Source organism: Rhinatrema bivittatum, chromosome 4 (assembly GCF_901001135.1).
Source record: "Rhinatrema bivittatum chromosome 4, aRhiBiv1.1, whole genome shotgun sequence".
Classification (NCBI taxonomy): Eukaryota; Metazoa; Chordata; class Amphibia; order Gymnophiona; family Rhinatrematidae; genus Rhinatrema; species Rhinatrema bivittatum.
Window position 1 is genome coordinate 484,897,425 of NC_042618.1, and position 16,906 is coordinate 484,914,330.

The following is a 16,906-nucleotide window of genomic DNA, read 5'->3' on the forward strand; positions in this document are numbered from 1 at the left end:
ATAGCACTTCCTTGGACGGAAGAATGACTTCTTAGAGTCCTTCCTAAAGGGCTGTCTTGAGGGGAAGTCGGAAGGTATCGATGAGAGCTGTTTAAGGGTCTCAGGATGGTCCTTTAATTCAGCCACTATTTGCTGGATCTGTTCACCGAACAGATTGTCTCCTACACATGGTAGGTCAGATAGCCTGTCTTGTACTTCTGGCCGAAAGTCAGAAGATTTGAGCCAGGCCCATCGTCTTGCCGAAATGGCAGCTGCAGACACTCTAGTAGAGGTGTCGAAGATATCGTAAGCTGTTCTTATCTCATGCTTTCCTGCCTCAAACCCTTTGTTGACAAGGATTTGAAGCTGTTGTTGGAATTGGTCAGGCAGGATTTCAGAGAAGTCCTGTATCTGCTTGAAAATGACCCTATTGTATTGGGTCATATACAGCTGGTAAGCAGCAATTCTGGAGATGAGCATGGCCCCTTGGAACACTCGCCAACCAATATTGTCTAGGAACTTATGTTCCTTAACAGGAGGGGTAGATGAGTGAGGCTTCGTCCTTTTTGCTTTCTTTTGAGCTGATTCTACCACAACTGAGTGGTGGTCGAGCTGAGATTTTTGAAAGCCGAGGGCTGACTGTACTAAATAGGTAGTGTCAGCTTTTCTATGGACTGGGGCAATGGATCCTTCCCAGACAACTCATAACCACCTCCAACTCCTGTAACAATGATACCATTTGGTACTGTAAATAATCTTTAAGTTATCTATTTTATCCCCATATAGTTCTTTTTACTCCCCACTGTTCCTCTTTTTTCTCTATCCCAGTTATTCTACCCCTGGTTTTTTGTAACTACATCCCCCTTGCACTAGTTTAGTTCTACTGTTCAATGCACCCCTTATTTCTATGTAAACCGGCATGATGTGACCTGTTCATGAATGCTGGTATATAAAAAATCTAAATAAATAAAATAAAATAAATCCTGGGTTTTCCCATTTCTTTTTGAGGAGGTCAAGAAGAACTTGATGAATGGGAATAGAAGTGTTCACTTTAGGGGCATCCAGGAATTGGAGGAGCTCCATCATCTGGTGCCTAACATCTTGCTCTGTCTGAAGCTGAAAAGGGACCAACTCAGACATTTCCTTCACAAAATTAATGAAAGAAAGGTCCTCTGAAGGAGAACGCTTTCTACTTTCAGTAGGAAAGGGAGGTGATTGTAAGTCATTGATGTCTGTGGAAGTATCATCACCCCAGGAATTATAAGGATCAGCAGACTGACCTGTAGGATGAGAAGGGGGTTGGATACCCGAAGGCCCCGGCTGAGGTTCCGAGAAAATCGAAGGAATCGCCGGGGGCACCGTGGACGGCCTGGAAGGCATCGGTGCTGGTATCGAAGGCATCGATAGCGCCGGTGTGTGTATCGCTCCCGATGAATGAATCGGTGGCGAGGGATGAAATGGCATCGATGGCTGAGGCAATACTCCCGAAGGAGGAATGCGGAACGGTGTTTCTCCTCCCGATGAAGCTGTCAACGGGGAGCGCACCATAGCCATTGGAGACCCGGGAATCACCGGTGGAAGGGCGGTCATGAGCGCCTCCATCCGGGATAGCAGCGGTGCCAGCGCTGCTGTCATCGGATCGGTGACCGGTTCCACTCTCAGTGCCAGTGTCAGTGACGGAGGAACCTGGAGCCATTGCATCACCTTGTTGATGGCCTCCTGGACCAGCCGATCCAGTTCTTCCCGGAGACCTGGAGCAAGCAGCCCCGGCTCCGTGACGGAAGAGGGAGGTGGAGGCACAGTCGGAGGGACCACCTTTACAGGCGGAATCGCGACTCCCAAACCCCGATCGGGTGAGGGTGGCCTCGATATCCCGGTCGCAGGAATGGTCAGTGCCATTTCTGGACGGGGCTTCTTCGATGGTGGCTCGGACGGTGGTGAGGTTGATGATTTCGCTTCCTTGACGGTCCGAGACTTACGATGCTGATGGCAATGTTTCTCCCTACGATCCCCTCGATCTTGAGGGGGAGTAAAGGGAGTCGATGGCCGTGAAGACGTCGATGGCGGATGGTCACCGGACGGAGGTCGATGCTGGTGCGACTTTGACGGTGCCGGTTCCGATGATGTCGATGCAATGGACGGCGTCAGGGTGTGAGCATGGACGAGGAGTCCCATCTTCTCCATTCTGGCTTTGTGACCTTTTGGTGTCATGAGGGAACATTTGGTGCAAGTCAGGACATCATGCTCACGGCTTAAACACATTACACAGACTCCATGAGGGTCTGTGATAGACATGGTACGAGTACAGTCTGGGCACCGACGAAACCCCAATGCCATGGCCATAGAAAAAAATCGAGCCGCAGTACGGTCGACGGCCAGTAGGCCGCGAGGGCCAAACTCGACGGTAATCGACGAAAGACAGTGAAAAACTTACCGGAGTACCACGGCCTGAGAAAAGTTAGAGGAGGGACCCCTGTGGGGCAATTTAAGTTTAATTAACTCCGTGAGGAAAATTCCTGTCAGGAATCTCTTTAGAGCTCCTAAACCGCGAGGCTACTGCTGCACGGAAAAAAGAAGACTGAAGGGGGACCCCTGCTGGCTGCAGGGTTAGTGCCATGCTGGGCATGCCCAGTAGGGGCCAGTCAAAGTTCTGGAAACTTTGACAGAAGTTATCCGTGATTGGGCTCCATCCTGATGATGTCACCCATATGTGAGGACTACCATCCTGCTTGTCCTGTGAGAAAGTTTATTGCATTCACAAGTTTTTAAAAGGGTGAGCACTGAGTAATGTGCATACACCACTTTGATGATATTACAAATTGCAGTATATCAAATAATAAATGAATAAAATGAGTTGGGCTGCCTCCTACCTGTCAGTTCTAGGACTGCAAGGGAAAGAATGTCTTATTATGGAAATGAAAAAGTCTCAGAGCAAAATAAGAAATTTTAGCAGCACAAAGATCCCCATTTCACCACAACCCCTTTTTGCAGGTTACCCCAGACTTTTTGGAAGACTGATGTAGCTGAGTCACAGCTGTTATTGTTTTGAATGATCTATTGCAACCCCCCTCTCACTCTGATGATCTTAGGCAAGCGAAGCAAAGATGGAAAGATTCTGAATTATATGTGCCATAAATATTTTTATATCTTTATGTAAGTGTTCAATACTAAAATATGGAGGGGTGAGGTGAAAGCAAAACAGCAGTAAAGCTACTGTGGAGATCCCTTAGGCTGGCTTTACAACATAGCTCCTTGGCAAACACAAGCTTTAGAAGAAGTAAGCTTCCCACTCCCAACCAAAGTGCATAAAAAGATAACATCTATTCAACAATGACTGAATAAAACTATATAACTAACTCCAAGCAAATCACACCAGGCCCTTCTGGTTATAATCATATCTTAAGCAATGTCACAACATATACTAACAGCATACTCTGAAATTTTCCCAATAAAGAAACAAGCAGAATTGCTTACTATAACAGGTGTTCTCCTAGGACAGCAGGATGGTAGTCCTCACACATGGGTGTCATCATTGGATCATGCCTGGCATGCCCAGCATGCTTTTATCCGCGCTTCCATGTGGGATCCCTCTTCAGTTCTGTGACATAGAATTACAAAAAAATAAAAAATAAACATAGAAGAAATCCAACTCTGCGGGGTGGCCGGTGGGTTTCATGAGGACTAACATCCTGCTGTCCTAGGAGAACACCTGTTACAGGTAAGTAACTCTGCTTTCTCCTAGGACAAGCAGGAGGGTAGTCCTCACAAATGGGTGAATACATAGCTACAGACTCTCCCCGAACAGGTAAAACCAACAAGCACCTAACCAGGTGCCAACGGGAACAACAACACTGATACTGTTGGTAACAGAGGGAGATAGCCTGAACCAGATCAATGGGCCCTAGGCAGGAAGAGTTGGGTTCTACAGTTGAAAGATTCCGAAGGACGTACTGGTCAAAACTGCTATCGGCTCGGCCATCCTTGTCCAGACAGTAGTGAGAGGCGAAAGCGTGGAGAGAACTCCATGTCACAGCCTTACAGATCTCAGTTCTGGAACTGCTTCAAAGTGGGCCACTGAAGTCGCCATGGCTCTGACCAAGTGAGCCATGACATGGCCTCCAAGCTCAAGGCCCGCCTGCGCAGAGCAGAAAGAAATACAATCTGCCAGCCAGTTTGACAACGTTTGCTTGGAAACTGCAACTCCTAATCTATTCTTGTCAAATAAAATGAAGAGCTGCATAGATTGCCTGTGGCCTGCTGTCTGTTTGAGGTAGAAAGCTAAGATCCTCTTGCAATCTAGGTTGTGCAGAGCCCGTTCACCAAGGAGCAAGTGAGGCCTGGGGAAAAAAAAAAGTCGATCATCCTGCCCACCTTAAGATGAAAATCATTCACCACCTTAGGCAGAAACTTAGGGTGAGTATGTAACACCACCCTATCATGAAAGAATTTTGTATAAGGCGGATACGTCACCAATGCCTAATGTTTGCTGACCCTGCGCGCTGAAGTGACCATAACCAAGAAGATAACCTTCCAGGACAGGTACTTCAGATCACAGGAACACAGTGGCTCGAAAGGTTCTCACATGAGATGAGCCAAAACCATGTTGAGGTCCCAGGACACAACAGGAGACCGCAGGGGAGGCTTCAATTGAAGCAAACCCCACATAAACCGTCCCATTGTGGGCTTCACAGAGTTGGGCGAACCGTCAACATCCTGGTGGTAAGCACTGATTGCACCTAGGTGTACTCTGACTGAGTTGGTCTTTAAACCAACCTCCAAAAGGTGCAGCAAGTAGTCGAGCAACTTCAGAGTGGAGCAGGAGAATGAATCCAAGCCGTGGCCCTCACACGAGATGGAAAACCTCCTCCACTTCAAGCTATAAGACTTCCTGGTGGAAGGCTTCCTGGACCCGAGACATGTCATCAGAGGTGTCAAGGGCCTGCAGAACTAGCCTTTCAACATCCAGGCCGTCAGCGACAGAGCCCTGAGGTTTGGATGGCTCAGCCTGCCCTGATCCTGCATGATCAGGCCAGGGGAGGTCCCAAGACTGATCGGCTCTCTGACAGAGAGATCTCGCAGGAATGGGAACCAGACTTGCCTCAGCGATGAGGGGCAATGAGAATCATGGTCCCCCTGTCCTGCCGGAGCTTCAGGAGAGACTTCATTACCAGGGGAAGCGGAGGATACACATACAGAAGATCCTTGCCCCAATAGCGGGCAAAGGCGTCCAGGCTGGTTTGCCGTTCCACCTGTTCAGGGAGCAGAAATGCCGCAATTTGTTGTTGCAGGGGGAGGTGAAGAGATCCACATCTAGGATACCCCAGAGACAGAAGATGTGATTCGCCACTGCTTGGTCTAGGGACCACTCGTGGGGAAGGAACGCTCGACTCAGCCGGTCCGCCACCACATTCTCCTACCCAGTCAGGTACATGGCTTGGAGCAGAATGCCCTGGGAATGTATGTATTTATTTATTAATTTTTATATACCGGTGTTCGATTTTACATATCACATCGCCCATGACCAAATTTGAACAGCCTCCCGACAAGAGAGGAATGCCTTTGTGCCTCCCTGCTTGTTGATATACCACATGGCTACCTGATTGTCGGTCTGAAGCAGGATCGCCTTGCTGGAAAAGCGATCCAGGAACGCCCAAAGAGCGTTGCGGATCGCCCGCAGCTCCAGGAAGTTGATTTGGCACTTCCCTTCCTGAGCAGACCACACACCCTGCATGCGGAAGTCTTCCACATGCCGCCCCAGCCCAGGTTGGATACATCCGTGGTAAGCATAATCTGGGTAGTGGGAGATTAAAAAGGAACCCCTTGCTTCAGATTGAGCAGACTTTCCCACCAGGACAAGGAAGTCTGGAGAGGTGGCATGATACAGATGCGCACACTGAGATCCTGGGAGGCTTGCCACCACTGAGACTGCAGGGTCCACTGAGCCCTGCGCATATGCAAGCGGGCGAGGGGCATAACATGGACTGACACGGCCATGTAGCCCAAAAGGCAAAGCAAGAGGCAGGCCGATACCTGCCGGATTTGGTGGATCAGACTTGCCAGAGACGCCGGAGCAAGCGCCTGATCGTGATTTAGATAGGCCCGGTCTTAAGCAATGAGCAGCCGGGAACCGATAAAGCTCAACCAAGGTGACAGGGTAAGAAGGGCCTTCAGGTAGTTGATGACAAACCCGAGGGATGCCAGCACCTGAACAATCAAGCTCAGGAAGCGAAGCACCCCCTCTTGGGCAGCGCTCCTCACCAGCCAATCGTTCATGTAAGGGAACACATGTACTCCCAGATGTCCGAGGTGCGCACCCACCACTACCAGACACTTGAAGACTCACAGGGCCAAAGTGAGGCCAAATGGTAACACCCTGTACTGGAAGTGCTTCTTGCCTGTGAGGAACCACAGTTACTTCCTGTGACTGGGGAAGATCTCAATGAGGGCGTATGCGTCTTTGAGATCAAGGGAGCAAAGGAGAATTAGGGTGCTCAGTGAGACCATCTTGAACTTTTCTTTTTGTAGAAATTTGTTCAAGGCTCTCAGATCTAAAATGGGACAGAGTCCCCCTGTTCTCTTTGGAATCAGGAAATAGCAGGAGTAGAATCCCCGCCCTTGCTGCTGCAGTGGTACGGGCTGAAATGCTCTGGCTATTACAAGGGTGGAAAGCTCCATCAAGAGCATCTGATGGGAGGACTGACTCTAAGATGGGCACGGAGGAGAGTCCATGGGAACATCCCAGAGGTTTCGTCAGTACCCTCGATGAATGATGGAAAGGGCCCACTGGTCTGAGGTAACCTGGGGCAAGTGGTCTGCAAAGGACCACAGCCGACCTGTGACTGGAGGGTCCGGCACCAAGGGTGTGATGAATTGGCTTATGCTCCTTCGCATCCAGTCAAAACTCTGTGACAGGGCTGTGCTGGGGCTTCAGCTAAGGTCTGGGGGTCCGCCATTGCCTAGAGTGTCTCAGAGAGCTCAACTGTGGAGTTTGAGCATGCGAGGCAGGAGGGTAGTATTTCTTTTGGTGATAGAAGGACCTTCTGGGACCCTGACACGAAGATCTTCTGGCAGAAGATGGCAGGTCTGCCATACAAGGTGAGAAATGTTGAAGGGTTTCATGGTGATCTTTCAACTGAGCCACAGCATCCTTCACCTTATCCCCAAACAGGCTCTCACCCGTACAGGGGAGGTCCGCAAGCTTTTCCTGGACCTCCGGTCAGAGATTAGAAGTTCAAAGCCACGCTATCCTTCGGGCGCCAATGCCCATTATCGCTACCCTAGCAGCCATGTCAAACACGTCGTAGGTGGACCGCACCTCCTGTTTGCCACACTCCAGGCCCTGCTGGGTGACCGCCAAAAAGGCGTCCTGCTGCTGCTGGGGGAGGCACTCGGACAACTCCTGGACCTGCTTACAAAGGTTCCAAGTATACTGGGTCATGTACAGCTGGTAGGAAGCAAGTCAGGTGATCAACATCATGCCCTGGAACACTTTCCTACCCTGGAGGTGTAGAAGCGCGGGTGCAGGAACACTTGGCCTTCTTGAGGGCTGACTCTATCATGACTGACTGATGTGGGAGCTGACGCCTCTCAAAACCCAAAGTCTACTGTACCAAATAGACTGCATCTGTTTTCCCCATTTACCGTAGAAACAGATATGGGGTTGCCCCCAAATCTGAAGGAGTAGCTACTTAAATATATCATGGATGGGAAGAGCCACCACTTCCTTCAGGGCATCGACAAATTGGAAGACTCCAGCATCTTAGCTCAGGCATCCTCCTCCGTCAGGAGCTGGAAGGGAATGGCTTCCGTCATGGCCCGGACAAAGCCCGCAAAGGTCAGGTCTTCCGGCGGAGATCAGCACCTCTCCTCTGGAGGGGACAGGTCCGAGGGGAGATCATCTGAGCCATCAGAGGAAGACTCTGAGGAATCATCTCTCCACAGGTCATATGGAGCATCTTCCTCACTAAAGTCCCCTGGGGACCCCCACAGCGGGCCCTTGCACAGACCCCTCAGCCTGGGCACAGAAGCCTCCAAGGGACCGGGAACTGGACCAGGAAACACTGGACACGGGTCCGAGGACCCTGATGGCACTGCGGGCCACAACAGCTTATCCTCTTCGGAGGAACCCACGATGGGAATCACCCCGGACAGAGAAGCCACCGGTAGCTGCTGGGGTATCAATGGACCCCAGAGCACCGGCAGCTGCTGCATCGGTAATACACCGAGGAAGACATTGAGGCGCTCCAGCAGCGGCACCAACATAGCAGATGCTTGCTGCAGCCCCGGTGGAAGCACTGGTGGAGCGCTGTTTGATGCCCTGCAGGGCTCGGATCACCATCAATTGCTCTCTGCAGTCCAGCTCCTCCTGAAAATTCACCAAACAGAGAACGGATGGAGGAGGAGGAACCCCGAGGAAGATCAGTGCCCGGCACCCGTTATTGGTGAGGAACGCCTAGGACTCCCTGGTTCGATGGAGGTCGATGCCTCCTCTCCGCGGGGTCACTTCGGGGGCATCATGGCAGCCGCTGGTGCCGACCCGAGCCTGGCACCATGTGACGATGGTGACCGGTGATAATGCTTCCGGGAATTCCCTTGGTGCTTGGCCCACTCTTTCCCTGGAGCCGAGGAAGATGGCAATGAACTTGACATCCTAGAGTGGGACAATACCTACGAGGCCTATCACCGGCACCTCCCTCTCAGGAGGGCCCCGGTGGGGGAGTGGACAGTGAAGGTCCCATGTCCACGGGTTTCCCGCAGCCCTTCATCGTCGACACCCCCAACGCTGGAGTCAATGGATTGGATATTCTGGACCCGAAAAGTTTCTTCATCTTGTCCAGATGGGCTCGACGGCCTTCGGGGGTCATTTGATCGCAAAATGACACCCTCTGACATTGTGTGATGCCCCCAGGCAGAGGATACAGACCTCGTGCAGATCTGTGATAGACATGGTCCACAGGCACTGGGGGCTTCGGCAAAAACTGGACAACGCCATAAAAAAGAATTGGCGAGTGACACTGCCAGGAATCGACCGCGAAGAAGGAAGAAAACTTACCACACTGCCCTACCGAGGCACCGACTGGGACGAAGAGAGACCCTGGCACAGGAAGTAAGAAATTGAATGGGAAACAAAGAAAAACCATGATGAAAAGAGCAGTGCTCCACAACCGAGAGACAAAAGCTCCGCCGAAAAAACGAAACTGAAGAGGGACCCCCACGGGGATGAGCAGATAATGGCATGCTGGGCATGCTCAGTATGCCAGTTTGGCATAAGTTTTCCATGCCAAGCTCCATCCAATGATGTCACCCATGTGTGAGGACTACCATCCTGCTTGTCCAAGGAGAATCCTCCGAAATATAAGCTTTCATCATGCATGTAGCTTTCTAATCATACCTGCCCTGTGGGAAGGATAATAATCCACAGTTATTTGGCTGAATGATAGCTGCATGGCTCCTCCTGTAATCCGCCTGTTAAACCCTAGAAGAGAACATACAGTGCTTAAGATTCAGAATGCAAGACCAAATATCCATTAAGCCAAGCATCCTACCTTACAACAGTGTCAAATCCAGGTCACAAGTAACTAAAGGGTAGAGTTCTAAAGAATAGATGCAATCCTTCTTGCTCACTCCCAGGGATAAATATTAACTTTCCCAAATCTATATGACTAATAATAGTTTATGGACCCTTCCCTCCAGGAACTTTCTAAACCGTTTTAAACACAGTTACGCTAACTACTTTCTCCATATCTTCTGGCAATAAATTGCACAGTTTAATTATGCGCTAAGTGAAAAAAATACTTTCTCCAATCTCTTTTTTTTTTTTTTAATTTAACATTTTTATTAGTGTTGCCAACCATCGTAAATAAACACCATAATAAACCATTCTTTATACAATATACAAACATTGGTTTACACTCTTTTGTACTTTTATACTACCCCTCCTTCCCTACCCTCCCTCCCGACCAGTGAGACCGAAACTGCTAAGAGACTTAGAAAATAGGTCAAGTTATCGTATATATTGGACAGTACATCCAACTCCAGTATAGCATATAAGAACAGAAAAAAGGCTTTTTTTTGCCGAATAAGCCCAGATGGCACACATTTAATGAACAAAAGACATCATAAGTCCGATTACAGAAAAGGTACCTTGTTTTCCCTCGCTGCTGATAGGTATGAGAGATTATGTAGCTCCCAAAGGGCTAGATTCATCAAACTATCACATACGATAGGAAGAGGGGCATGTTTTATAGTGAGAGAGAGAGAGAGAAAAAGAGAGAGAGTGAAAAACAGAGAGAGAGAGAGAGCGCACCTATCTATAAGGTCCCCATAGTAGTTAGGTATTTATACCTCTATAGGAGGCACACCTAGTTACTTGAGGTGAGGTTTAGGTATTAGCGTAGGGGTTAGGAGCCACTTTGACATTCAGAGTGAGATGTACGAATAGAACAGTGCACTCTTGTGAAGATTTGATGTCCTTCGGAGTGAGGAAACTCAACCAAAGATGAGATTTGTAAAATGTTCTCTCAACCTAGCTTGATGTTGACTCGCAGTTCCTATTCCCAGTGGGATCTGTGAACCGATCTGACAAGCAGAGTTATTAATCAGGAGCTGATCAGGTTTCTGAGTTGGAGGTAGTTGCGTCCCATGTGGAATACCTGCGTAGGCACTTGCCACCTTCATTTATCTGCTGTTTCTCGTTTGGGGCCTAACCGGCCCTCCACTCTAGGAGCTTTTATTTCTATTTGTTCTTTTCCATAAAAGGGCTTCCACAGCTTCTGTAGAACGCACTGTGAATGATCGACCACTGATTGTGAAAGAAATCCCAAAGGGATACAACCATTTATACCTGATGTTCTCTGCCCAAAGGCATTCAGTGATGTACTTCATCTGTGGACGACGCTGTAAAGTTATTGGCGAAAGGTCATGAAAGATTTGCAGCTTCATTCCCTTCCACACAATTACTCCCTTCATTCTTGCCTTCTGCATTATAAGGTCTTTAATGGGGAAATCATGCAGACACACCACAATATCCCTGGGTGTGTTGTTACTTACTTTTCTAAGCGCGCAGTGTGCCCAATCCACTTTTATATCCATCTCAGGTAGGTCCGCAGACTCGGAGTGAGTAATAAATTGGCATATGTCCCAGACCATAATTGCATAATTTGCTGTACCTTCCTCTTCCAAAAATCCTCGGATGCGAATATTATTCCTACGCATTCTATTTTCGAAGTCCTCTAATTTCGTGGTCACGTCATCCGTTGGTTCCTGAAGTAACTTGTGGTTTTTTATCTGATGCACCAGTTTTTCAGCATGGTCATCCATGGTCTGCGGAGTTCATTTAGCGTAAGGTTAATATCTTTCTTAGGGCTGCAATGTCATTTTTAATTTCTTGGCACCAGGTTATAAAATCGGCCTTAGTAGGGCCCGCTGTACTATTCAGTTGAGTTCCATATTAGATCGCAGCTGTGACATGGCAGGGCCCTCCTCCTACGTGTTTCCTTTTAGCGCATTCGTTGTCCCAGTATACAAAAATTCTTGTAAATCCACCGTTTGTCGTCGGTTTTCCATATCCAAGGGCACTTGGGATCAGCCTCTATATCGTCTAGGGGTGCCGGGTCAACAGAAAAACTGCTTTATTCCATTAAGCCATGTAGAGCATACGCTTCAAGCGACCATCTTGCTTGGGTGATGTCACTTCCTCCCTCCAATTTCTTTTAAAAGTGCTACCATTTGCTTCATGGAGTGTCCTCTAGTTCGAGTACTATTGCAATGGGTAAATAACTGTTCCCTATTTACCCGTTCCACCTCATTCATGATTTTACAGACCTCTATCATATCTCTTCTCCAGGTATCTGTACATAGAGACATGGTATACGTTCTCCAGGATTACTGAGTTGGGCCAATATGATGACACAGTAGAAATTACTAGGATACTTACAGCATGTATTCCATCCTCAACTCATTGAGGTTAATGACAATTAAAACAAACATTGGAACACAGTATGGTGATCCAATAATCTAAAAACAAGCATAAAGCTTTCAGAATTTCTATTAGAAACAATATGAGCAGTATTTTTGGATGGATACAGAATGAGGGCTGAATGGAAAGAAGCAAGGCACAAATGTTCATGCCTGGGAGGATGGAAACCCCCCTAAATAATAGCAGCTGAAGACACAGATGAAAAGGTGAAGATGGAACGGTTAAATGCTTAGCTTTAGATATGTGATTTTTCTCCCTGGGTAAGAAAGCTGGAGCAAATGCAGACACCTTTACCTTTCTCTGGTGAGTGAATATCATCACAGATGTGAAGGTCCAGGTGGGATATGAATAAATGATGTGACGTTTCCTTGACATCAAAGTCATGGAAGAGTTTTGCAATTGCATGGTTTTGGTCCAGAGCTGCTGTTGGTTGCTGAGTTTTAATCTGTTGTGGGTTGGGAGCAGGAACACAGCTCTGAAAAGAAGGAAGTACATTAAGACTTCGATGGCATCTGTACTCAGAACAGTTAACACTGTAAGTTCAAAGGTAACCAAAACAAAATTATTTTTCTTTAATGGGGGTTCTATGTTAATACCAATGCTGTGAGCCACACAGAAGGATGATGCAACTCAGTCATGGGCTGAGGCAGCGAACATTTTCCAGAACTTACCAGGAAAGCTTTTGAACCTGTGTATGAGTTTCCTTTATGACCAGAACCCACTGCTCTTCAATTTACTGTATAGCTAACAGGTCAATTATCAAAAAATACTCAGTGCATCACATAGGCATCTAAATTTAGAAAGGTTTTCAGTCACTCACCTACATTTATAATTTAAGTGCCTAATGTTTGTTCCTCCTTCTAACTCTGCCCCCAAAGCCTCTTACTTTTAGGTACTTAAATTTAGGTGCCTAGTGAATAAAGGTGCATACATTTAGAGTAAAATGTGTCTCCCCGGTCCATATGAGTGTTTGATACCTGTTGGCTCTGAAGAGAGGGTCAGTGCTTGCCTTGAGAAGCTCCCATCTGCTCAGCTGTCAACTGGGACAAAGAATCCCTGCCTCCCTGTGATGTCATCAGAATAAGGGGGTCAAGAGCTGGCAGTCGATGCCAGAGGACGACTCAGATTTGCCTGCCTGTGTCTCCCCGGTCCATATGGTTGTTTGATACCTGCTGGCCCTGAAGAGAGAGAGAGTGCTTGCCTTGAGATGCTCCCACCGGCTGAGCTGTCAGCTGGGGCATGAGGCCCCCCCCAGGTGATGTCATCAGAACAAAGGGGGGGGGGGTTAAGAGCCGGCGGTTGACGCTAGAGATGTTGCATGCCAAGGTGTGCACGTTCTGTCATGTGCACAAAGGAACGCAACAAAGAAGCTCCTTCATTCATGCCGAGTGCTGTTCAGTCCCAAAACTGTGCTTGTTTACCTAGTTCTAATGCCTCAGAGGCTGCTGCTGAAATTCATATTATTCATTGAGGAAGGTATGGTGTTTTATGTAATTCTAAAAGATTAAAGTCTGCCCATTGGTCATCTTGTCTAATTCCTCTCCTTGCCTTGGCGTTTTCGGTCACCATCACTCTTTTGCTTGTGTATGCCCAAGCAATCAGAAAGAAGACTCAACTCATTTTTTATCTTGTTTGAGAGAGGTAACCACAGTGCCTGTGCATGACCTAGTCCTGGCTTCTAGATTCAGACTATGTCACTATAAATCATATTTGCCCCACTGGTTATACCTGTTTTTCTCAGCCCAGAAAGAAAGGCAGGGTTGGTGGCTTACTAATAATCTATAAAGACTACTTGAAACCGAAGTTTCAGGACCTTGGTATAGATTCTCCCTTTGAATTGCTGTTTTTTTCATTCTCAAACCTTTATATTTGTTTAGCCTATTGTCCGCCGAAATTGTTGCAATCAGGCCTGTCTCTTTTTTTTAAATTACTTCTCTCTGCTAGCACTGATCTTGACAAGATGTTATTAAATGGAGTGTGAAGCAGTGCCCCTAGTGGTCTCCTATTTACCTGTACAGGTGCAGGCTAGACACCTGGTCCGCCTTAAATGCCTTAAGCAGAGTATGCTCTATGCCCAGGATCCTGCAGGTTCAGGTGGGGCTCAGAGGGCATAACCAGAAACTGGGGAATAAGAGCTAAGATCCAGGTGGGGGTAACCAGACCAGGCCCAGGTCTCCAGGAGGAAGGCAGCTCCTGTAACGTAACACTGTCCAAACACTGAGCTGAGACAAAGCAGCAGAAACTGTGAGTAGAGAGAATACACTGTCTGAAGGTAAAGGCAATCAGTTGTGTATATGATTGAATCTGTGAATAAAGATTATGTTTTAAGAAAGGCTGAAGTCAGACTGAATTTCTGCCTCCAGGCCTATGGGAATCTCCACTTGTTCCCACTTGGAGACTTCAATCTTCATGTTAATACTGTTCCCCTTGCTCCTGAATGTGCTTTATTTCTAGAAATTCTTGAGTCATTAGGTTGGTTCCAAACTGTTGAATATTCCACTCTTCGAGGTCCCTTCTAGATTTAGTGATTGTTAATGGTACCATTAAGGATGACTGTTGTAACACTTTAAACATTCAAGATGTCCCTTTGTCAGATCACTCACTCATTGGGTTTTCATTTAATATTTCCGAGTACAGACAGCCCTCTCAGCTGTTTATCTTTTCATACTGCAGTGCAGTCATGTAAATGGCGATGAATTTGCCAATAATATTGCACGCACCTTTGCTTGTTATTTTTTTGAGCAATGATTTGGATGACAGTGTTTTAAATTGGGACATTGCAATCCTAACTGTTCTTGATTCATTTGCTCCTCTCAAAACCAACTCCTTAGTCTAATGCACCACATGCCTGGATAACCCCAACTCTTAAATCCACCAGGCAGGTCTTAAGGAAAAGCGAACACTTGTGGCGTAAATATCGCACCACAGACTCCATTATTTTTTATCGTAGACTGCTTCAAGACTACCAATAACAAACTATGGAAGCCAAAAAGACATTTTATTCTGCACAAATTAGACAGATCAGATATAACCATAAAGCGCTATTCAGTTTGGCTAAAAAGCTCACAGGCTCGATTTCTTATCCGGTCATTTCTTAGGACATTCCCTCTGCTGAATCTTTTTCTAAACATTTTGCCCTAAAAACTGAAAAACTTCAGCTAAATCTTTCTATGTTCCTCCTTGTAACACCTCCTGTGACGCGTCTCCCTCTTGGTCATCTTCTTCCAATACTTCTCAAGTTGAAGTAAAGCGCTTCATTTCCAGTATGAACAATGTCTTTTGCTCTACTAGTCAATGCTCCACTGCTCTATTTAAAGTAGTTAAAGACACAGTTGCTCCATTTCTTACTTCTTTCATCAATATTTCTTTAGAGCAAGAATATGTCCCTGCATCCCTTAAAGCTGTAATTTACCCTTTATTAAAAAAAAAAATAATAATAATCTTGACACCTCTGACCTCAACAACTATAGGCCAATTTCATCCTTAACTTTTTTATCTAAGATCTTAGAATTGGTAGTTCTACTGTTGCAGAGGTGGACCCTTGGCACGAGGTGGAGTTGACACTACCCGTGGGGGAAGCCCCCCCATGGGTCCCCACCATCGGGAGGTGGAGCAGAACGGGAAGCAGAGGCCGACTGGAGCTTCGCCAATACCAGCCCTCGTTCCCCGCAAGTTGAGCCCTTGGGTACCAGGGCAGGCCTCCATGTGATGGATCCCGTGAAGGATGCTCAAGGCAGGAAGCCAGGAAGTAACGGAGACACAGGGTCCACAGAAGCTGAGTTCAAGACAGAGCCTGGACAGGCTGAAGCAGGCTAGAAGTCAGGAACACATTAAGTCCGGACTTGTAAATAGGCGAAAACCTAAGAAAGGCCAAGTCCAAGTAGTCAGCTGGAGGCAAAATCAGGTTCAAGCTGGAGTCAGGGCAGGTGGCTGGAGGCAAGGTCAGGTACAAGCTGAAGTCAGGGCAGGTGGCTGGAGATACAAGGTCAGGTACAAGCTGAAGTCAGGGCAGGCGGCTGGAGACAAGGTTAGGTGTGAGCAAGGGTCAGAGCCAGAGAATCCGTCCAAGGCACAGTCAGGAACAAGCGAGGGTCAAAGCCAGGAATCCATCCAAGGGGTAATCAGGAACAAGCGAGGGTCAGGAACAGGGAACTGGAACTGAAGCACAAAAGCCGGAACAGGAACGCAGTTCTGGAACAGATCAGGAACAGGAACACGAATGAGTAGCAACTAAGCACACAACTGGAAGCGTGGAGACCTGTTGCCAAGGCAAAGACCGGATGGCAGAGCCTGCCTTAAGTAGCAAGGCCTGGAAATGTCATCATCCAGGGCCGCAGGAAGGTTTCCCGCCATGGCCCCTTTAAAGTCAGGGAAGGCGCGCGCGCCTAAGGCAGACAAACTGGAACGATGTGGTGGCAGCGTCTCCCCTCGACACACATAGGGAGAACCGATTGGGACCAGAGGAGGCCACGGAGCTGCCGGAGGAACCTGGGAGCCTGGCAGGAGTGCGAACATGTAGGCGACTGCCTACCGCTGCCAAAGAGGAAGGGCCAGGTCCGGAAATCGGGCATCAGGGGCGAGTAGAACCGGTCACGGGCCTGCCACAGCCGGGATACGCAACAGTACCCCCCTTTATGGCCCCCTCTTGGAGATCTTGGTTTGCCCGGATGGGCTTTGTGGAACCGCTGAAGAAGCCCTTTATCCAAGATGTTACAAGCTGGTACCCAGGAATTTTCTTCGGGGCCATACCCCTCCCAAGAGAAGAGGTATTGCCAACGGCAGCCTATCCTCCAGAAGTCTAAAACATCTTGAACTCAGTAAATCATGTTGGTCTCCGAGATGTCTTGGGAAGTTTCAGGAGCCTTACGGGAAGCCCAAGAGAGCACTAGAGGCTTGAGTAGCAAGACAGGAAGGAATTGTGTCCTCCCAGCGTAGGTGGCAGATGGAGCT

At 47.9% G+C, this 16,906-nt stretch overlaps 1 protein-coding gene across 1 annotated transcript in view; it reads right to left on the reverse strand.

Moving 5' to 3' along the window:
* The window catches only part of UHRF1BP1L (UHRF1 binding protein 1 like), a 373,911-nt gene that overhangs the window by 268,380 nt on the left and 88,625 nt on the right, over nt 1-16,906 (reverse strand). Inside the window, exons 8-9 of the mRNA XM_029597381.1 lie at nt 12,251-12,431; nt 9,371-9,454 (exon numbers count right to left, since the gene is read on the reverse strand). Of these exons, the coding sequence (XP_029453241.1) occupies nt 9,371-9,454; nt 12,251-12,431 (265 nt within the window). The remainder of the gene's footprint in view (nt 1-9,370; nt 9,455-12,250; nt 12,432-16,906) is intronic.